The sequence below is a fragment of the Aquarana catesbeiana genome, linkage group LG03 (assembly GCF_042186555.1).
Source record: "Aquarana catesbeiana isolate 2022-GZ linkage group LG03, ASM4218655v1, whole genome shotgun sequence".
Lineage (NCBI taxonomy): Eukaryota > Metazoa > Chordata > Amphibia > Anura > Ranidae > Aquarana > Aquarana catesbeiana.
The window spans coordinates 734,820,540-734,844,209 of NC_133326.1; the positions used below are offsets into that span (position 1 = coordinate 734,820,540).

Here is a 23,670-nt window from a genome sequence, read left to right on the forward strand (position 1 = left end):
TGGCTTGCAGGACTTCTATATCATCCTCTCTATCCTCATTGGCATCTACCAAATCATTGATTGTAGTGGCGAACTCCGCCATTTTTTGTTCCACATGTGTTACCTTGTCTGAGACCGATCGTATTTCAGTGCTAAACTTGTGCATACATGAAATCATATCAGCGTGGAGTGACCCCCTTAATGATACTAGCATCTCCTTAAGCATTGTATCTAGTACTGGCTGGCCGTTGGTGGGGAACGTATCTATGGAGTCTGGGAGTTCCCTAGTGTCATCCCCTGATTCTGAGAGATAGCTCACCTCTTGGTTTACATCCACTGCATCTGCCTTGAATCTCGTCTTTTCAGGGCTTCCTGAGGACGGTGTAGATGGGGGAGATTGCGATCCTTTAGGTGGGCTGCCTCTTTTCTGTGATTTGCTCTGTTGTGGCCTGTTGTTTTGAGCTGCTGCTGCTGGCGTGGATGCAGAGCCGGCGCCATTTTTCCGGGGCTCGAGGGGATAGAACTCCGTCATTCGTTTCGGCCTGTTATCCTCTTTCTTTCTCCGCGGCATTGTTGGGGATCGTTCCCCGGGCGATCGGGATCAGGTTTGCCTTGTATGGAGAAGGTAAGCTGGGTCAGGTGGGTAGATATTAGCCGCTGATGTCCCGCTGGCTCCGGAGCTCCGCTAGTGCGCGTCCATCTTGGTCTCCGGCTAGCTCCGCCCCCCTTTTTTCCCTATTTTTGATTATTCATGATTCATTGTCCCTCACTCTCTTTTCTTCATATGCTATGAGTCACACATGCTCTCGTCCTCCTTGTGTTATTGGCAATCTATTACTCAATACATCTATTTGAGATTGTCTCGCCTGTGTCACTTTGTTGTGACCAGTATATATATCAGCCTCTCTCTAGTAACCACCTGATATTCATTTAGTGACTTTAGAGTGTCTCATGTGTAATATTTTGGTATGGATGCACAGGTGTTAATAAATTAAATTTTATAATATCTAATAAAATCTAATATTTATGATCAATCATTTTTTGATCAACTTGTGCATGCCAAAAACCACCTACATATGAGTGGACTGTCTATGCGGTTTATAGGTGTGATTCTCTAGATAGGCGTAGCTTAACAATGGCCGAAAGACTAGAGCTTTGAGCGAGGAAACATCCCAAGCCGTTGATTTTTCATTTGGTTTAGACCGATTAGTGTGTGACCAGCTGGCATATATCATCCTCTCTCTAGTAGCCACCGGATATTTATTAAGTGATTTTACAGTGTCTCATAAGCAATAATGTGCTATGGATGCACAAGTGTTAATTAATCAATGAATATATCTGTTTGGATCAATCATTTTTTGATCGACCCGTGTTTGCCAATAAACCCCTTACATATGAGCGAACTGTCCATGCTGTTTATAGGTGTGACTTTCTAGATAGCCATAACTTAACATCTGTCGAGAGATTAGAGCTTTGATTGAGGGAACATCCCAAACTTATCCTATTTATCCTCAGCTATTACTATTAGATATGTGGCTGTTTTGACCATTTACTCGGAATGGCTATATTGTAACTCTCTAATATAATGTATAAATAACATTGGAAGTGCTAACTATAAATAGCATTGGATTATTTTTGCTAGTTTAGATCCAGGGAGGAGGATTGGAAGAGAGAGATGAAGTATGAGTATTTATGTGCAATCACTAATTATTATTAAAATCATTTCATTGCTTTGATTTTTCAGTACTGGTCTATATCCAAGTAGTGACACAATATCAGTCTGAGTCTGACGGATCTGATCTATCTATGTGCACTGTGTGCATACCCGTGTGTTATATATCAGCTCTGTCTGTGGTTCATTGAAGATATTATATACAGTTATGATGAGCTATAAGAGTTGTCATACGGTTTTGAAGGATCTCTTGGATGCAGACTGATAATGATTTGTATGTCGCTCGATCGGCATATATCCCCTACACAAGTATATATTAACCCATGGGCGTAGCATAAGGGGTTACAGGGGTCACAATCGCAACCATGCCCCTAGCTAGAGGGGGCCCCTGCAGCCTCCCTGTCATATTATCATATCCTCCACAAAGTCCAGCTCCGATCTGCCCTAGAGCCCCACAGCCATGCTCCAATACTGGGCTTTCACTTTGCGTTCCACAGTCCACACCCCTCTGTTCCCATTGGCTGGGGAGAAGCTGTGAGCCTTTTCCTTAATGGAGAGGAGCATGAGGTGAGAACAGCCCAGGATGGGGAAGTGTCTGTGCTGGCAACATGGAATGGTAACCAAGCTCAGCGAGTTAGGAGGAGGAGAGTGCCGTCCTGTAGCCATGATGGGACGGATGTTACTGGTGAGGTATGACACTGCTCAGAGTCTCCTAGTCACCAGCTGGGATTCTTTGTACCCCTCACCCGGAGATGTCCGCTTACCCCACTTCCCTGACACCTGGGAAAAAGACACACACCTCTGGGAGGTGACCTTCCCCCAACACCTGCCAACACTGACAAAGAAACCTTCAGAAATTGTTAAAACAAATCCCTTAACACCTCCAAAGGGGGCCCTGAGGGGCTGCAGGCTCCAGATTTTGTGTCACATGGTTTTGCCCTCCCAGATCTAAGTTGCCCCCCCAAAGCCCCCTGACCACCCCCTCCACCCTGCATGCTATGCCCGGCTACTGAGTTTCTTTCCCAGTACAGCACTGTATACTGTTCCTCCTCTGCAGGGCTGAAATCACATTCCTTTACAACACAGCCAGTCAGCCACGATCTGCACAGGGTGTATCTGCCTACTGAAACTACACTGCCGTTCAGACCAGAGAATTTCACAGGTCAGAAGGGCGACATAAAAGACAGATACACCCTGTGAAGGCTGATAGACTGTGTGTGAAGGAGTGTGATTCCAGCCCTGTGTAGTGTGTGTGGGGGGGCTGTATACAGTGATGGGATGGGGAAGGAGCTCTGCCAGGGGTCCCTGTCCTCTGATTCTCCAGTGGTGATCCCTGTCCTCTGATTCTTCAGCGGTGATCCCTGTCCTCTGATCCTTCAGCGGTGATTACTGTCCTCTGATTCTTCAGCGGTGATCCCTGTCCTCTGATTCTTCAGCGGTGATTTCTGTCCTCTGATTCTTCAGCGGTGATCCCTGTCCTCTGATTCTTCAGCGGTGATTCCTGTCCTCTGATTCTTCAGCTGTGATTCCTGTCCTCTGATTCTCCAGTGGTGATTCCTGTCCTCTGATTCTTCAGCGGTGATCCCTGTCCTCTGATTCTTCAGCGGTGATTCCTGTCCTCTGATTCTCCAGCGGTGATTCCTGTCCTCTGATTCTTCAGCTGTGATTCCTGTCCTCTGATTCTTCAGCAGTGATCCCTGTCCTCTGATTCTTCAGCGGTGATCCCTGTCCTCTGATTCTTCAGCGGTGATCCCTGTCCTCTGATTCTCCAGGGGTGATCCCTGTCCTCTGATTCTCCAGGGGTGATCCCTGTCCTCTGATTCTTCAGCGGTGATCCCTCTCCTCTGATTCTTCAGCGTTAATCCCTGTCCTCTGATTCTTCAGCGGTGATCCCTGTCCTCTGATTCTCCAGGGGTGATCCCTGTCCTCTGATTCTCCAGCGGTGATCCCTGTCCTCTGATTCTTCAGTGGTGATCCCTGTCCTCTGATTCTTCAGCAGTGATCCCTGTCCTCTGATTCTTCAGCGGTGATTCCTGTCCTCTGATTCTCTAGGGGTGATCCCTGTCCTCTGATTCTCCAGGGGTGATCCCTCTCCTCTGATTCTCCAGGGGTGATCCCTGTCCTCTGATTCTTCAGCTGTGATCCCTGTCCTCTGGTTCTTCAGCAGTGATCCCTGTTCTCTGATTCTTCAGCAGTGATCCCTGTCCTCTGATTCTTCAGCGGTGATCCCTGTCCTCTGATTCTCCAGGGGTGATCCCTGTCCTCTGATTCTCCAGGGGTGATCCCTGTCCTCTGATTCTTCAGCGGTGATTCCTCTCCTCTGATTCTCCAGGGGTGATCTCTGTCCTCTGATTCTTCAGCCGTGATCCCTGTCCTCTGATTCTTCAGCGGTGATCCCTGTCCTCTGATTCTCCAGGGGTGATCCCTGTCCTCTGATTCTCCAGGGGTGATCCCTGTCCTCTGATTCTCCAGGGGTGATCCCTGTCCTCTGATTCTTCAGCGGTGATCCCTCTCCTCTGATTCTCCAGGGGTGATCCCTGTCCTCTGATTCTTCAGCGGTGATCCCTCTCCTCTGATTCTCCAGTGGTGATCCCTGTCCTCTGATTCTTCAGCTGTGATCCCTCTCCTCTGATTCTCCAGCTGTGATCCCTGTCCTCTGATTCTTCAGCTGTGATCCCTGCCCCCTGATTCCTATTCTCTGATGTAAGGAGGAACTCTGGGAACTCAAAACTCTGAAGCTCCTTTGAGTATCTTGGCATGCGGTGGGTGTATCTGCACACACGGTGGTAGTTGGGGCCCACAATCTTCAAGCTACACCTCTGTATTAACCCATCTGTATATTGGATGGATGTGGGAGATGTATGTTTTGAGTGATGTAAAATCTCATAGTATTTGGAGTTCCCTGCACTTTCACATGGGAGCTCAGCCTAATGTTTGAACATGAAGTCTTTTTGGCAATCTATGTAGTTGTCTATGTCTGAACAATCATCCCCCTATATACGGAGATTTTGCAAATACTTAAAATTGTATATAATAATATAACACATCTGTACAATTTATTTGGGTTGAGCATTTGTAGTAATACCACTATATTGGTGTTGGGGTTGATAGGTTATCAGCACCTGTTTTTGATTTAGAATAATTAAGGGTGGGTAGTGGTCCCTATTTAACCACTTCAGCCCCGGAAGATTTGGCTGCTCAATGACCAGAGCGTTTTTTGTGATTCGGCACAGCGTTGCTTTAACTGACAATTGTGTGGTCGTGTGATGTGGCTCCCAAACAAAATTGAGGTCCTTTTTTCCCACAAATAGAGATTTCTTTTGGTGGTATTTTAGCGTCTCTGCGGGTTTTATTTTTTATGTTATAAAACAAAAAAAGAGCAACAATTCTGAAAAAAAACACAATATTTTTTACTTTTTGCTATAATAAATACCACCATTTTTTTTTTTTAAAAAAGATAATTTTTCCTCAGTTTAGGCCGATATGTATTCTACACATTTTTGGTAATAAAAATCGCAAAAAGCGTATATTGATTGGTTTGTGCAAAAGTTATAACGTCTACAAAATAGGGGATAGATTTATGACATTTTTATTATTATTATTTTTTTACTAGTAATGGCGGTGATCTGTGATTTTTATTGTAACTTTATGACATTATGGCGGACACATCAGATGCTTTTGACACATTTTTGGGACGATTGACAATTATTCAGCAATCGGTGCTATAAAAATGCACTGATTACTGTATAAATGTCATTGGCATGGAAGGGGTTAACACTAGGGGTCGATCAAGGGGTTAAATGTGTTCCCTGACTGTGTTGTAACTGTAGGGGGAGGGGACTGACTAGAGGAGATGACAGATTGTGGTTCCTAGCTATTAGGAACTCATGATCTCTCTCTCTCCTTACAGAACAGGGATTTGTGTGTTTACACACTCACGTCCTGTTCTGCCTTTTGTGCCCGCGATCGCTCGTGGCCGGCAGTCATTGTGACCATTGGCCACCAGAATCGGCACCCTCCGGCAGCTCTCGCGTGCCTACTAACCCGCTTAAAGCAGCCAACGTATAGCTATGACGTCTTGTGGGATTGTGCCAACCTGCCCAGTATAATGACGGTGGCTGGTCGACAAGAAGTTAAACAGGTGACAGCTGACTATCCCTCGTGTTCTGATGAAGTTCCGGGTGTATAGGAAGGAAACATGTAAACATCTAAACGCTGAGACACCCCCATTCCCTACTTGGCTCAGCCACCCATTTTCAGGGATATCTAACCCGAGCATCCGATGTACAGACCAGAGAAGTCCATCTGACCGGAGAAGTCCATCTGACCGGAGAAGTCCATCTTAACGGAGAAGTCCATCTGACAGGAGAAATCCATCCAACCTCCTCCCAAGGACTCTGGAGAACCAGTATACTATATATTGAAACAGAAATACTGATCAGCACAATCTGAATCTTATAGTCAAGGAAAACTTTTCCAGCTGGAAAAGCCGTATGTATCGGGAACACACCGACAGATCGATTCCCCTGAATGTAGGTGGAGATCTCTGTACAGTGACCAGAGGGATCTGAGAGTAAAATTTTACATGAAGAAACACTGAGAAGTGTTGCCTATAATTGGGAGTGAATAGAATGATCTTCACACTGCGGGAATCCCTTCACATTGCCAAGCTTTACTTCACTTGAATCTGTTGTAATCTCCTATGTACAAGGAATGAATATCTGAGCAGATTGGATGAGTATTGTGCATTTTATGCCGTTTTTCTCCAGTGATGTTATATCTCCTTGTTCTCAATGTCTACTTACCTGGATTAAGCAGTCAGGACTGAATACAATTGTAGCGCACTACCCCCATAGGAGCTGCTGGTAGTTCATTCCTTTTCCTTAGTGTGATTCCGTTACCCCCCTTCCTTGCACAGATTGACACAGCAGACATTCCAGAACAATTAAACATTCAACTTTATTCTTTTCTGGCACTTATTGCAGTACTGTGATACAGAGTCACTCTGAATTATAGATTCGGCATTAAGTGAAGCAAGTCCTGAGAATACATAGTCCAGATTATAAGGAGCCACTCTGAATAACTCTTAACCTGCACTTGCTTCCAGTTACATTTTGCAGCTTTCCTTCCTCCTGTTTGTTGCTACTTCCCAACTGTACAGCACTTCCAAGTGTACCCAAAGAACGATACTCTGAATAAAGCTCTTTGGGCTGACTGATTGGATTTCTCTGGGGTATTAATTCTCTAAGGCCCATCTCCCTGCACAGACTTCTTTATTGACCCGCACTCCAATACTCTTTTGGGGTATTGATGCTCTAAGGCCGAAGATCTGCACCTCCTCCTCCATGACCCGCACTTTAATTCCTTTAAGTCTCTTGAAAGCACTGTTTCCCTGGGTTTCCACTCACCTGTACTCCTGATCAATCGTCCATGTTTGCCACAGATCACCCAGTCTTCCTCCTGTTAGTGATAGCAACTTCCTCCTGTTTGCTCCTCCATCTCTCCTTCTTGCGTGGCACGTTCCCCTCCCCAGAGGGGAGAGCGCCCGAGCTGCACCAGCCCCTACATGCTGTCTTTTTCTTTTTTCTCCACATCTAGAACCACCCAAAAGCATGTGACCTCCGCTCCTCTTCACTGGAACCACATTCCTCTGGAGAGGACCAAAGAAATAAATGTTCTAAAGACCCGTACCTCTCCAGCACTTCTGGGGAACCCCAGTCTATGGCCCAGCCCTTGCTTCCCCTGCCCAGCTCACCTGAGGGATCACTCTCTTCTACTAGTGGCTCCCTCTGGACAGGTTCAGCGAGGGGCTTACTTGAGGAGGTCGGCATTTCAGGGAGATTTCCCAGGGTTTGCTCAACAACACTAACAACCTCCAGATCCCCGACCAGACCACAGGCCTTCCCCACAGATCCTACTTGGACCTCCGGCATTTCCGTTTTTAAGGACTCTGGACAGAACTCCTCCGCTGCAGTCTCTGATGTTACTTCACCCCCTCCGGAGGTTTGAGGCTTAAGGCGTGCAGAGTCTGGTGGTGCTGTCCACGTGGTAGTAGCATACCTCCTGCTGTTCAGGTCCCAGCCACACCGGGCCCCGGCGGTGACTTCCATGGTGGGTCTCCAACAGCTGGGACAGATCAAACATAGTCTCTCCACTCCATTAACTACTCCCAACGCTAGCCCACCGGTGACTTCCAGGCAGATGTCAGTGTCTATGAGGATCCGTTCCTGCTGTTCAGTAAGTTGCTGCATGGCGTGCAGGCTGGTAAAGCTCTGTGCCATCTTCCTCTGCTGAGAGTACAACGTGTGGCACGCTGGTAACCTTTCCTCTTGGGCGTGACTCCACCCCCTTCTCTCACTGGTCCAGCGTGTGAGGAACTGTAGCTCTCCATTTCTATGGCGTACGCCAGCGACCCCTGGAGGCAGACACAATAGAACTGCATGTTAAACAGCAACTTCTGTTTCACAGTGAAAAATATCCCTTGTAATGTCCCAACTGTAAGAGACATGTTCCCTGCAGTCTCCAGCCACACCACCCCCTGTGTCCATGTTTCCAAGGGCAACAGCGACATCCACAACTCCATCCACATTTTCAACTGTGTAGCAGGATAATTTTGGCAAACAGTGGCGGTGCTGGCGCTGTACCCACACCAGACATCTCTGTATAGATGGCAAGGTGCCGCCTGTGATGGTCCCTTAGGACTATCCGGAATACAGTCACTGATTTGCAGGTACTGTCTGCAAGGTTGCTAGGGGTAACAGACTAGCAGAAAAGGTGAAAATCTCGGTGGGACCTCCATGTAGCGCACTACCCCCGTAGGAGCTGCTGGTAGTTCATTCTTTTATGTTAGTGTGATTCCGTTACCCCCCTTCCTTGCACAGATTGACACAGAACAATTAAACATTAAACTTTATTCTTTTCTGGCACTTATAGCAGTACTGTGATACAGAGTCACTCTGAATAACTCTTACAGATTCGGCATTAGGTGAATCAAGTCCTGGAAATACATAGTCCAGATCATATAGGGCCACTCTGAATAACTCTTAACCTGCACTTGCTTCCAGTTACACTTTGCTGCTTTCCTTCCTCCTGTTTGTTGCTACTTCCCAACTGTACAGCACTTCCAAGTATACCCAAAGAACGATACTCTGAATTAGGGATGAGCTTTGAGTTCGAGTCGAACTCATGTTTTTTTAAATTTTGGTTTCGGAGTTCCCCTGTGGGGAATTCCCATGCCGTTTTTATCAATGAACTTTTATGTGTATTGTCGGACTGGCAATGCATTAATAGCCACGAGTAGTTTTAAATAACTTTTTTAAATTTTGTAACGAGCTTCCCCTTAAAATCCATACCAGACCTGAAGGGCCTGGTATGGAATTTAGGGGGACCCCCACGCCAGTTTTTTTTTAAATTTTGGTTCGGGGTTCCCTGTGGGGAATTCCCATGCAGTTTTTATCAATGAACTTTTATGTGTATTGTCGGACCGGCAATTCATTAATAGTTACATAGTTAGTCAGGTTGAAAAAAGACACAAGTCCATCCAGTCCAACCATAAAAAAAAAAAAAAAAAAAAAAAACGTACAATCCAATATACCCAATACTATACCCACAGTTGATCCAGAGGAAGGCAAAAAACCCCAGCAGAGCATGCTCCAATTTGCTACAGCAGGGGAAAAAATTCCTTCCTGATCCCAGAGAGGCAATCGGATTTTCCCTGGATCAACTTTACCTATAAATGTCAGTACCCAGTTATATTATGCACATTTAGGAAAGTATCCAGGCCTTTCTTAAAGCAATCTACTGAGCTGGCCAGAACCACCTCTGGAGGGAGTCTATTCCACATTTTCACAGCTCTTACTGTGAAGAAACCTTTCCGTATTTGGAGATGAAATCTCTTTTCCTCCAGTCGTAAAGAGTGCCCCCTTGTCCTCTGTGTTGACCGTAAAGTGAATAACTCAACACCAAGTTCACTATATGGACCCCTTATATATTTAAACATGTTGATCATATCCCCCCTTATTCTCCTCTTCTCAAGAGTGAACAAATTCAGTTCCTCTAATCTTTCCTCATAGCTGAGCTCCCCCATGCCTCTTATCAGTTTGGTTGCCCTTCTCTGCACTTTCTCCAGTTCCCCGATATCCTTTTTGAGAACTGGTGTCCAAAACTGAACTGCATATTCCAGATGAGGTCTTACTAATGATTTGAACAGGGGCAAAATGATATCTCTCTCTCTGGAGTCCATACCTCTCTTAATACAAGAAAGAACTTTGCTCGCTTTGGAAACCGCAGCTTGGCATTGCATGCTATTATTGAGCTTATGATCTACCAAAACCCCCAGATCCTTCTCCACTACAGATTCCCCCAGTTGTACTCCCCCTAGCATGTATGGTGCATGCATATTCTTAGCCCCCAAGTGCATAACTTTACATTTCTCAACATTAAACCTCATCTGCCACATAGTCGCCCAATTAGACAGTGCATTGAGGTCGGCTTGTAAATTGGAGACATCCTGTAAGGACATTATTCAACTGCATAGCTTGGTGTCATCTGCAAAGACAGAAATGTTACTTTTGATCCCAGACCCAATATCATTTATAAAGATATTAAAGAGTAAGGGTCCCAGCACTGAACCTTGGGGTACACCACTGATAACCTTAGACCATTCAGAGTAAGAATCATTAACCACTACTCTCTGAATTCTGTCTTTTAGCCAGTTTTCTATCCATTTACAAACTGATATTTCCAAGCCTGTAGACTTTAACTTACACATGAGCCGTGTGTGCGGAACTGTATCAAACGCTTTTGCAAAATCCAAATAAACCACGTCCACAGCCACCCCTCTGTCCAAGGTTTTATAGCCGCGAGTAGTTTTAAATGACTTTTTTTCCTTTGAAATGTCATTTTGCTTTCAGACTGTTCTAAACACGGGAAACATGCGCCCCTTTACAGGCATACTATAGACACCTCCAGGTACGAAATTTAAAGGGATATTATACTTTTATTGTTTCACTTTAAGCATTATTAAAATCACTGCTCCCGAAAAACATCTGTTTTTTTTTGCATTGGTCCATGTCCCCTGGGGCAGGACCCAGGTCCCCGAACACTTTTTATGACAATAACTTGCATATAAGCCTTTAAAATTAGCACTTTTGATTATTCATGTTCGTGTCCCATAGACTTTAACGGTGTTTGCGTGTTCAAACAAACTTTTTTCCTGTTTGCATGTTCTGGTGAACTGAACAGGGGGGTGTTCGGCTCATCCCTGCTCTGAATAAAGCTCTTTGGGTTGACTGATTGGATTTCTCTGGGGTATTAATTTTCTAAGGCCCATCTCCCTGCACAGACTTCTTTATTGACCCGCACTCCAATACTCTTTTGGGGTATTGATTCTCTAAGGCCGAAGATCTGCACCTCCTCCTCCATGACCCGCACTTTAACACCTTTAAGTCTCCTGGAAGCACTGTTTCCCGCACTTTACCACCTTTAAGTCTCCTGAAAGCACTGTTTCCCTGGGTTTCCACTCACTTGTACTCCTGATCAATTAGGGGGGAGGGGAGAGCGCCCAAGCTGCACCAGCCTCTACATGCTGTCTTCTTCTTTTCCTCCAAATCTAGAACCACCCAGGAGCATGTGACCTTCGCTTTTATAGCAGTCCCGCCTCTGCCCAAGCAAAACAATGATTGGTTCAGAGAGGTATCCAAAAATCTACCTGCCACTCTTCTCCTTCAGTCCACCCACTTTCCAGAACATTTCAGGGAAAGTGATGGAGATCTTACAGTATAGAGTGTAGGTGGCCACATCTTCCTCTACTCTAACAAACCTCCCAACCACATTAACCAACCAGCTTACACCAACAGGGTAAAACACTGGCAATTTTACCTGGCACTAATCCTAACTGACCACTTTAGCACACACCTAAGTAGGTGGGCGCTACACAATCATTATTACACTTACATGGAATACGGATGTACGAATATGTGACTGTATCATGATATGTCCAATCCGTTGTCTTCTCAGCCCCACTGACTGACCGACTCATGACCCGGGTAGTTTTGTAGATATTATAGAGTGTGGTTCTTATTCTGTACATCTTTCCATGACGGGATAGTGTGACATGTGTCATATGTGTTCTACACAGACATACACGGCTCCGCTATAGGAACGAGCTGCAGGGATCCAGTTTTAGCTGGTTTTTAGCCATCATATAGGAATTAAGGGGGTGCTTTGCATTGGGGGGGTGGGCTTGTCTATTGTGGGGTTTTTTGCACTTTTTGTGACCCTCGGTCTCATGAGGGGTATTTTTGCCCTACATAGTGTGTCTTGTTTTAAGAGGAATATTTTTGGGGAGGGTTGGAGTATATTGGGGAGGGGGATTGGGTCATTGTGCTAATAAAGTGTTGTACATCTCTTTTTGAAGCAATAAATCTTTTTTTGTAGTCTCTCTTTAGGGTGTGTAGAAGTCTTTGTGCTTTTTATATTTTGTATGTTGGTATAATATATTACTGATTACACCCCCGATATTTATTCGGTGAGCTCTGCATATTTATATTAAGTGGGATTCCCATTTATTCCAGATTTGTTCCATGTAAAATCACCAGAAAGTTGTACATTTGAATCTTTAAGACTTTGCTGCGACTTCTGAGGCTTCTTTACCCCTCACCTCTCCCCCCTGGTCATCCTTGCTGCCTAAAATCTTCCTCCCAACACATCCCAGTCACACCTGAGCGTAGCGGAAACGCACATTCCCACTTCCATTATTTGTGTATTTTTCATGTGTAAGCACACATTGTGTATAGGGAGCCCATTCACTGGAATGTTCTGCCCTACATGCAACAAACACCCCAAAGTAGATCAAGAATCTTCTCAGTCATGGAGCGTCATGCATCTTGGCAGCAAAAGATGCGTCTACTAACTGCGATTGGGGTGTCATTAACAATTAGCTGACATTCATATCTGTGTGTTTCTGAATACGAGGCGACCCACACAGAAAATGTGCGCTTTATCATACGTCTAAAAAATGCACAGCAACGCACGCCACACATGCACAGATGTAAATGAATGGTAACACAAAAGCAATGCTCCTTGCTGTGCGTTTTTGAAATATACAGCAAAGCGCATGTATTCTTGCCGTCTGCCATGCATTCAAAAATGTGCCGATGCAAATGAATAATAACGCAAGTGCGACGCACATTGTCGCGCATTTATGAAGCGCACAGCAAAGCATGGATTTTCTTGCAGGTTGCTGTGCAGTTAGAAATGTGCAGATGTGAATGAATGGTAATGTATTTACAACTGATGGCAACCTGTAAGAAAACGCATGCTTTGCTGTGCATTTTGAAGATGTGTGACAACACACGTTGCACTTGTGATATCATTCATTGGTGTCTGAACATTTCTGAATGCCCGACAACCTGCAGGAAAACGCATGCTTTGCCACACGTTTTGGAAACATGCATTGTGCTTGCCTTGCCATTTTTGCAGTACAAGCGTGATGCGCGGTCGCAGCGCATTTCTGAAACGTGCGGCAAAGCACACAATTTCTGTGCGGTTGATGTACATTCAGAATCATGCAGATGTAAATGCAGCCTGATTGTTAATGACGCCCCAATCACGGTTATCAGACGCATGTTTTGTCATGTGATAAAACACGCTATAAACACGGATCATCAAAGTCACATAGGAATGATTCTCAGTAAAGTCACTTTGAAGTCACACCTGGTCGCCGGGAAGTTGTAGAGCAAAGTCAAGCTGGAAGTCGCTGCGACTTTCATGTTGTGCTGTGTGAACCAGAGCTAAATGGTGGTTCCCACATATCACCTTCTACCAATCACATCATTTACATCGGATTAACCCTTTCCCTGCCCCCCAATTATACCATTTATCACACAGAACATTTGTAGGGAAAGCTTCGTGTTCAGAGATCTGGGGGAGGGAAATAATGTCAGGGGTGTGACATCATCATCCCAACACTGGAGGGGCCAATTGTCTGCAGAAGTGGGCGGAGATGGGAATGTCTGGACTGCATTTTATATCTGGAACCAAAGTGGTGTTCCAGGATTTTCCAGAAGCTGAATGGAGACCCCTGTGTAGGAAGGCCGGAGACCCCGTATACATATCAGGGGCCTCCTTTATGTTTTGTCTGGAGTGTGACTTCAAAGACCACTGATAGCCACCAATGAGAAGTCCTCATCAGGTCCAGTATGAGACTGTAGAGCCAGAGGGAAGGCAGCCATGTGGAAGGGAAATGTTGGGTGTTACATTGTTATTCTTGGTGTCAGAGGTCATACATTCTTGATGGTAATTATTATCTCATTATTGGCTTTTAGATTTGAGCGTTGTACTATTTCCAGTAAAGATTGTCCGGGAGAGGACAAAGCAGAAGAAGAAGATTCCTCCTCTTCAGGATATAAATGGAAGTCTGATACTCTTTCCTTTCTGATGAACCCGGAGAGTAAAATTCAGGAATTACGGTAAGAGAAATGTGTGATCTGCAGTGATAGGGAAATGTGACGTCTTGTGATTGTTCCCGTCTCTCAGTGTTTCCTTCTATCTCTAGGTGTCCTCCATCCTCACTGATGTAGAATCTTCCATCACCTGTCCTCTTCTCATGTCTTCTCCTCTCTCTGAGGGAATCTTTCTCTTTGTAATCTCATCCATGGGATTTGGGGTTCCCCTTATAGTAGAACAGTGAGCAGGCTATGTACATATGGAATGACCATCCATATTCCTAACAAGCAGGAAATAGGATGGAATAGACCCCCTTAGGACTCGCTCACACGTCTGATGATTATGTAGAAGGAAGCAATGCTCAGTAACACTTCTATGACATTTATGATGTGTCTTCATTGTGTTTATGAAGCTCTGAAAACACTAGAAGAATGCTGGAGAAATGTCCGGGGGAGGGGTTGCTCTTCTAGTGGGAGGAGCCTAAAGGGGAAGTGATGTAGAGGAAATGATCTCCTCTGATATGTGGATTTCAGATATATTACGATAATTCTATAAAATGAAAACCAGCCGCCATGTCATCATACTCACTATCGCTCTCCTGCCCCCTGGAGGACAGATTTTCCAGTCTGAGGATAATACCCGCTTGGTGACTTGTTACCAGATCTGATTTATTTGTATGTGTCACAATAGCTGGGATACTCGGATCATTAATAGTTTATTAATAATAACATGTAATATATCCTCACATAGAATCACAATATATCCATGTAAGAATGCACAGAGCGGCTGGCGACCCTCCTCTCCTTCATAACAGTATAGCAACGGCTCTCCTAGTGTATCTGACAGGCGTGATGACGTCTCCACCTTACACGTTACGCCCTAGGCGGGGCTTCATCATGTATATTTGGGTTGTTTGTTTAAAATGTGTAAACATTAACACTTTTAGGTTTATGGACTCTCAATTCTAGCGCTGAACAGCTATCTTTATATCTATCCTGTAAGGGAGGTGTCACTGCACATCACCAATCATAAGTGGCCGACCACAAAGTAGGTTTTTTGCATGTACATAGTTTGCTAAAGTTTGGGTGGTCTCACTCATCATGCTGCAATATTGAGCATTTTGACGATATCTTACTTATATTGTTTTTCTAATATTGTAGTATTCCTGTATAATTTTGCTGAAACACGTGTTGATTGTTTAAACATTTGAAATAAAAATCCTATTTTTCGGTTTAGGGAGTCTCACTTGTAGTGCTGCACAGTTCTCTTTCTATGTATTTGGTGTTGGATTTTGTGGATGAATCCTTCTGTGTTCAGCTGATTAGTATATATAATTATAAGAGGTTTTTGGCTGTGCAGTGTCACATTTCCTGCCTGGCACTGTCAGTATTTCCTGCTGGTTGGTGATTTTGCCGGCACACAGAAGCTATTGGAGTTACCACACGGCTGTTCTGTACAACCAGAAGTGACCGGAGCTGCTCTGTCCTACTTCTCTATTATTTCCCAGTGCATTCTGGGATACTCGAGCCTCCGCTGTCTGTCCTCCAATGCCCAGCGATTATTGGACATCACCATGAAATAAATGGAGGCGACTGACAAGCGTGGATGTCTCATGTCAGCGACATGCGGCTTCATTTATAACACAACACAACGCTACCGCTCCTGTGTGACCAGCACTGTGTGCTGCCATTGTAATATTCATGGCAGGCATGGAAGGCGGTTATCAGGCTTTAGAAATGCTGAATAAATGTCACATAATCACATGGTACTGACACACGTGTGACCGAGACCTCACTGACCTCTGTAGCTACAGACACCACAGATCAATTCATCCTCAATTTTCACACAATATCCAGTGAGGTCCCTCCGGTGGGTTTCAGAAATCTGCTCCCCCCTCCCCCCTCCTCTGAGTCATTCAGTTATGAAGGGAAATTACAGCTTGAGCTACTGAGCTCTGTAAATAACATGGATTGTACAGTGATCCGGGAGGGACAGGCAGGTAAACATGTGGAAAAGAGATTTCAGCTCCACCTGCTGGCTGAAAATGAAAATTGTTGTAAGACTCCCAGGACTGTGGGTAAGTAGCTATTGTTTTCACTAATAGTGTATTTAGCATTATTCTGATGATTCATGTCCTTGTGAGAATGCCATACACCATTTCCTACTTCCTCCTGCCCTTGTCCCCACCCACAGCTGGTCCAGAGAGTAGAAATTATGCATGGGTATACCTGTAGCCATAGGTTGAAAAAGGAACCAATAGCAGTTCCGAAACGCGTTCCTTTTTGATGACTACATCCATTCCACGCTGGTTGCTGTCCCTGGCCGCCAACGTCACCTCCGGGATCTTCGTTTTCCCTAGACTCGGATCATGTGACCTCCACCGGCATCTCCAGGTTCTTCCAACATCTGCTGGCAACTTCATCGGAGTCCCTGCCGCTACTTACCCACAGTCCTGGGAGTCTTACAACAAGCTGCGGACCCTCCTGATGCTGGATCGCTCTTACCATCAACAATGTTATGCTTATTTTACGTTCTGATCTTGTAAATGTTTTTAATCCCACTGGGGATATTAAATATTCTAATCTTCTGCACTTAGAGGCGCCTTTTTTCCTGCTTGTGTTTTTTAGAGTTTGCTTCCACTTTCAAAGCTGCTGCCCTTAGGGCTCCTTCACACGGACATGTCCGTGTACGGAGGCCGCTCTGCTCAGCGGGGGATCGCTCCGCCGATCCCTGCTGAGCAGGAAAATGACAGATCTGTCTCTGCACACTGTGCAGTGACGGACCTGTCAAAGCACCACTCTCCCCTATGGGGGATCGGATGATGACGGACCGTAGAGTTTGTCGTCACCCGATCCGATCCGAAAACAGATGGAAAAGTAGGTTTTTCCTCCGTTACACTTTTTCGGATCGGAGCGGGTCGGACGTCAGCGAACATGTCACCACTGACATCCGACGCTCTATAGAGATCTATGGACGGTCTGTTCAGGTCCACCTAAAAAACTGACAGGCGGACCTGAACGGATCGTCAGTGTGAAAGTGGCCTTAGTGTTGAAGAATCACCATTACCACCACCGGGCCCCTGGTCTTATATAAACATTGCCTGCTTAGTCCTGTTTTCCAGAGAGCCCTCAATTTTATATTAAACCAGGATAGGAGTTATAAATCCTGGAAAGTTACCCCTCCCCATCACTAGAAGAAATGGTGAACATCCCTAACTCCCATCCCCTTTATGAGTCCTTGTCTACCATAAAAAGTCCCAAGTCTTCCTCTGCCAATGGCTCCCCCTGCTGTGTCTGAGCCAATAAGGAGGGAGAGAGACAAGAGAGCCTCTGCTCTTGTGCACATTGCTGGATGGAGATCAGGCTCAGGTAAGTATTGGGGAGATGGGGGAGCTGCATGAAGAAGATGTTTTACCTTAATACAGAGAATACAGAAAATACATTAACCGGTTCCTGACCAGCCGCCACAGTTTTACTGCAGCAGGTTGGCTCTCCTGTGTAAATCACCATCATTATACGTCGGTCACGCGCCCCGCCGTCCCCACAATGATTGGATTGATTTCAGAACCGATCAGTCTACAGGCCCAGGTCAATAATTTCTGGCCTGGACCTGCTGATCGGTTCTGGTGAATGGCAGACTGTCCTCTGTCTGTGTAATGTAAACACAGGCAGAGGAAGTGATGACATCTCCCCTCGTGGAGTCCTTTTAGTTTGCAGCGAATGAGGAGAAGACATCTACTGTGAGTACACCAACACTACACTGACACCAGGACACATAGGTACACATTTAACCCCTTGATCACCCCCTGATCGCCCCCCCCGAGGTAACCCTTTCACTCCCTGTCACAGTGTCACTAGTATAGTGTACAGATCTCTTTTCTGATCACTGTATTAGTGTCACGGGTGATGTCAGTTAGGTTTTAGTGTCAGTTAGGGTCAGCGTCAATCCCAGACAGCGTCAGATTAGTGCCAGGTACACTAATACACACACACTATATACCTCCATTACTAGTATAGTATCTAAACGGATCAATATCTTTAATATGATCACAACTATATTAGCTTCCCCAATAGTATAGTGTTCACAAAAGCACGACATCAGCCCAGATACCTGCCAGCACCTGTGTTTAGCCCCTCCGCCCAGCCCAGCCCACCCAAGTGCAGTATCAATAGATCACTGTCACTTACAAAACACAGCACACAAAACTGCAGCGTTAGCAGAGTCACGCCTGATCCCTGCTACCACTAACGGTTCATTTTTATTTGTAGCGACAACCAGGTGCTCTTTTACCTGTGAGTCTCACTAGCTGTACCTATAAATTTAGTGGCCAAAAATACCAAACAGAGGTACAGCATTGAAGAGACCTCACTGTCAGATTCAGGCTCAGTATACAAACTGGTAGAGAGTACCCTGACCGATAGCTCTGATGATAGAGTAGTGGTCCCTGCTAAGGTCAGGCCTACCCGACCCCGTTCTTCTGTTGCTGAGGTGCAACAACCGCATGGTTATTGTATGGAGCAGAGAGCCCGTACTAGTGTCACTCATCCTTCTGGTGGACTGGCAAGCACTAGCAGTCTAGTACATCCTGGTCATAGACAAACCAGCACTGCAGTAACACTTGGTGATGTGGCGTGGGGAGTCTCATAAGCGCAGTTCAAGCTGGTGCGGTGGCTAGCACAAGTAGTGCCCCGCAGCCACCAAGAGTTTGAACACAGGCCTGTAGAGCCCATAGTGCCCTTCCTGATGCGTTTGCTAATCCTGATTGGAAGCCCACCACTTCTGCAGCGCCCGTTCCTCCCCCATTCATTAGCCAACCCAGAATTCAGGTGGAAACAGTGGATTTTAGTACCCTTGAGCCCCCCCAGTTCGGTTCGCACCAGAACTTGTGAACAGACAAAACATTTGTGCGAACACCATTAAAGTCTATGAGACACAAATGTGAAAATAAAAACTGCTCATTTTAAAGGCTTATATGCATGTTATTCCCATAAAAAGTGTTTGGGGACCTGGGTCCTGCCCCAGGGGACATAGATCAATGCAAAAAAAAGTTTTTAAAAAGGCCGTTTTTTCAGGAGCAGTGATTTTAATGATTTTTTCTCTCTTCTGAAATTCCAACAATCATTCTTGGTGACTTTAACATCCCCGTTAATCTTAACACTCCCGCTACTTCTAAGCTGCTGAGCTTAACCTCCTCTTTTGACATACAGTGGGGATGGAAAGTATTCAGACCCCCTTAAATTTTTCACTCTTTGTTATATTGCAGCCATTTGCTAAAATCATTTAAGTTCATCTTTTTTCCTCATTAATGTACACACAGCACCCCATATTGTACACACAGCACCCCATATTGTACACACAGCCCCCCATATTGTACACACAGCACCCCATATTGTACACACAGCCCCTCATATTGTACACACAGCACCCCATATTGTACACACAGCACCCCATATTGATAGAAAAACACAGAATTGTTGACATTTTTGCAGGTTTATTAAAAAAGGAAAACTGAAATATCACATGGCTTAAAGGTTCAAGTACTGTGTCTGACATTCATCGCAAACCAATACATCCTGTGGCAGAGGATTGTACGGGTTTTCTCCCAAACAAGTCTGTGGCAGAGACTTTTGTTTGTGCTGCGTACTGGCTGCTAGGCAAGTGAGAGAGGCCTATCCAGGTGGGCAAAGATTGTGTCCCATAAGGGGATCGCATTCAACTACAGTGTTTAATCCTAAAGGACATTCTAAAGAAACCTAAAGTAAGGTATTTGAGCTTCTCTGCAGCTTTCCTCCTGCCTCTTTCCTGCTACTTCCTTGATTACTTGGTTCATTAAAGCATTGAAAACATACTCAAGTGTTTAGTGCTTGTATCGTCCAGAGGTAAACTCAACGGGACCCTAGACCCGGTGCCGGTGAAACAGAGGTATCGAGAGTGAAGATAACAAGCCCGCTTAAACCAGCAGCTCCACCGAGAGTTATTGCTACATATATATATATATTATACACACACACATCAAATACACTGCCTACACTGACTGAATATCTAGTCTACACTAAAAGTTTAAAGTAAAATCTGTGTAAATTCCAGTAAATGTACCATAGTTTGTAGACATAACTTTTGCACAAACCAATAAATATACTCTTATTACATTTTTTTACCCAAGACATGTGGCTGAATACATTTTGGCCTAAATATATGACTAAAATTGAGTTTATTGGATTTTTCTTATAACAAAAAGTAGAAATATTTTTTTTTTCAAAATTTTTGGTCTTTTTTCATTTATATTGCAAAAAATAAAAATCCCAGAGGTGATAAAATACCACCAAAAGAAAGCTCTATTTGTGGGAAAAAAAGGACACACAATTTGATTGTGTACAGCATTACATGACCGCACAATTACCAGATAAAGCAGTGCAGTGCCAAATTGTAAAAAGTGCTCTGGTCATTAAGGGGATAAATCCTTCCGGGGATGAAGTGGTTAAGGTAAAAAAACCTTCATCCTTTCCATCCTCTGTAATAATTCCTGTAACATCCTAGTATATGATCTATATCTATGGAGATGATATCTGATTGCTGGAGACACTAAAGAATGAGGGATGGAAGAATAAAGTGCTTTAATGTGATGTGTCCCCCATGTGAATGTAGAATCCCATTGTAAATGTGGAATATCCACCAATATAGTACTTGTATCTCTAATATATCCCAGAAGTCTCTGCACTAAAGGCTGGAAATGTATATCCACCCCTCCCCCCTACATTCTCTATAAGGGATCCTATTCCTGCCACAATCCGGTGACTAGGGATGAGCCGAACACCCCCCTGTTCGGTTCGCACCAGAACATGCGAACAGGAAAAAAATTCGTTCGAACACTCGAACACCGTTAAAGTCTATGGGACATGAACATGAATAATCAAAAGTGCTAATTTTAAAGGCTAATATGCAAGTTATTGTCAATAAAAGTGTTTGGGGACCTGGGTCCTGCCCCAGGGGACATGAATCAATGCAAAAAAAAGTTTTAAAAACGGCCGTTTTTTCAGGAGCAGTGATTTTAATAATGCTTAAAGTCAAACAATAAAAGTGTAATATCCCTTTAAATTTCATACCTGGGGGGTGTCTATAGTATGCCTGTAAAGGGGCGCATGTTTCCCGTGTTTAGAACAGTCTGACAGCAAAATGACATTTTGAAGGAAAAAACACATTTAACCACTTCAGCCCCGGAAGGATTTACCCCCTTCCTGACCAGAGCACTTTTTCCAATTTGGCACTGCGTCGCTTTAACTGCTAATTGCGCGGTCATGCAATGCTGTACCCAAACGAAATTTGCGTCCTTTTCTTCCCACAAATAGAGCTTTCTTTTGATGGTATTTGATCACCTCTGCTGTTTTTATTTTTTGCGCTATAAACGGAAAAAGACCGAAAATTTTGAAAAAAAATGATATTTTCTACTTTTTGTTATAAAAAAAATCCAATAAACTCAATTTTAGTCATACATTTAGGCCAAAATGTATTTGGCCACATGTCTTTGGTAAAAAAAATGTCAATAAGCGTATATTTATTGATTTGCGCAAAAGTTATACCGTCTACAAACTAGGGTACATTTTCTGGAATTTACACAGCTTTTAGTTTATGACTGCCTATGTCATTTCATGAGGTGCTAAAATGGCAGGGCAGTACAAAACCCCCCCAAATGACCCCATTTTGGAAAGTAGACACCCCAAGGAAATTGCTGAGAGGCATGTTGAACTCATTGAATATTTATTTTTTTTGTCCCAAGTGATTGAATAATGACAAAAAAAAAATAAATAAATAAAAAAAAAAAAAAATTACAAAAAGTTGTCACTAAATGATATATTGCTCACACAAGCCATGGGCATATGTGGAATTGCACCCCAAAATACATTCAGCTGCTTCTCCTGAGTACGGGGATACCACATGTGTGGGACTTTTTGGGAGCCTAGCCGCGTACGGGGCCCCGAAAACCAAGCACCGCCTTCAGGATTTCAAAGGGCATAAATTTTTGATTTCACTCCTCACTACCTATCACAGTTTTGAAGGCCATAAAATGCCAAGATGGCACAAAACCCCCCCAAATGACCCCATTTTGGAAAGTAGACACCCCAAGCTATTTGCTGAGAGGCATGTTGAGTCCATGGAATAGTTTATTTTTTGACACAAGTTGCGGGAATGTGACAATTTTTTTTTTTTTTTGCACAAAGTTGTCACTAAATGATATATTGCTCACACAGGCCATGGGCATATGTGGAATTGCACCCCAAAATACATTTAGCTGCTTCTCCTGAGTATGGGGATACCACATGTGTGGGACTTTTTGGGAGCCTAGCCGCGTACGGGGCCCCGAAAACCAAGCACCGCCTTCAGGATTTCTAAGGGCATAAATTTTTGATTTCACTCCTCACTACCTATCACAGTTTTGAAGGCCATAAAATGCCAAGATGGCACAAAACCCCCCCAAATGACCCCATTTTGGAAAGTAGACACCCCAAGCTATTTGCTGAGAGGCATGTTGAGTCCATGGAATATTTTATTTTTTGACACAAGTTGCGGGAAAGTGACAATTTTTTTTTTTTTTTTGCACAAAGTTGTCACTAAATGATATATTGCTCAAACATGCCATGGGCATATGTGGAATTACACCCCAAAATACATTATGCTGCTTCTCCTGAGTACGGGGATACCACATGTGTGGGACTTTTTGGGAGCCTAGCCGCATACGGGGCCCCGAAAACCAAGCACCGCCTTCAGGATTTCTAAGGGCATACATTTTTGATTTCACTCCTCACTACCTATCACAGTTTTGAAGGCCATAAAATGCCAAGATGGCACAAAACCCCCCCAAATGACCCCATTTTGGAAAGTAGACACCCCAAGCTATTTGCTGAGAGGCATGGTGAGTCCATGGAATAGTTTATTTTTTGACACAAGTTGCGGGAATGTGACAATTTTTTTTTTTTTTTGCACAAAGTTGTCACTAAATGATATATTGCTCACACAGGCCATGGGCATATGTGGAATTACACCCCAAAATACATTATGCTGCTTCTCCTGAGTACGGGGATACCACATGTGTGGGACTTTTTGGGAGCCTAGCCGCATACGGGGCCCCGAAAACCAAGCACCGCCTTCAGGATTTCTAAGGGCATACATTTTTGATTTCACTCCTCACTACCTATCACAGTTTTGAAGGCCATAAAATGCCAAGATGGCACAAAACCCCCCCAAATGACCCCATTTTGGAAAGTAGACACCCCAAGCTATTTGCTGAGAGGCATGGTGAGTCCATGGAATATTTTATATTTTGACACAAGTTGCGGAAAAGTGACAATTTTTTTTTTTTTTTTTGCACAAAGTTGTCACTAAATGATATATTGCTCAAACATGCCATGGGCATATGTGGAATTACACCCCAAAATACATTCTGCTGCTTCTCCTGAGTACGGGGATACCACATGTGTGGAACTTTTTGGGAGCCTAGCTTCATACGGGGCCCCGAAATCCAATCACCGCCTTCAGGATTTCTAAGGGCGTTAATTTTTGATTTCACTCCTCACTAC

At 44.4% G+C, this 23,670-nt stretch overlaps 1 protein-coding gene across 1 annotated transcript in view; it reads left to right on the forward strand.

Annotated features, from left to right (window-relative positions):
* Positions 1 to 23,670, forward strand: part of LOC141133848 (NACHT, LRR and PYD domains-containing protein 3-like) — a 272,614-nt gene that overhangs the window by 176,554 nt on the left and 72,390 nt on the right. The window contains exon 6 of the mRNA XM_073623428.1: positions 13,978 to 14,121. Within this exon, the coding sequence (XP_073479529.1) occupies positions 13,978 to 14,121 (144 nt within the window). The remainder of the gene's footprint in view (positions 1 to 13,977; positions 14,122 to 23,670) is intronic.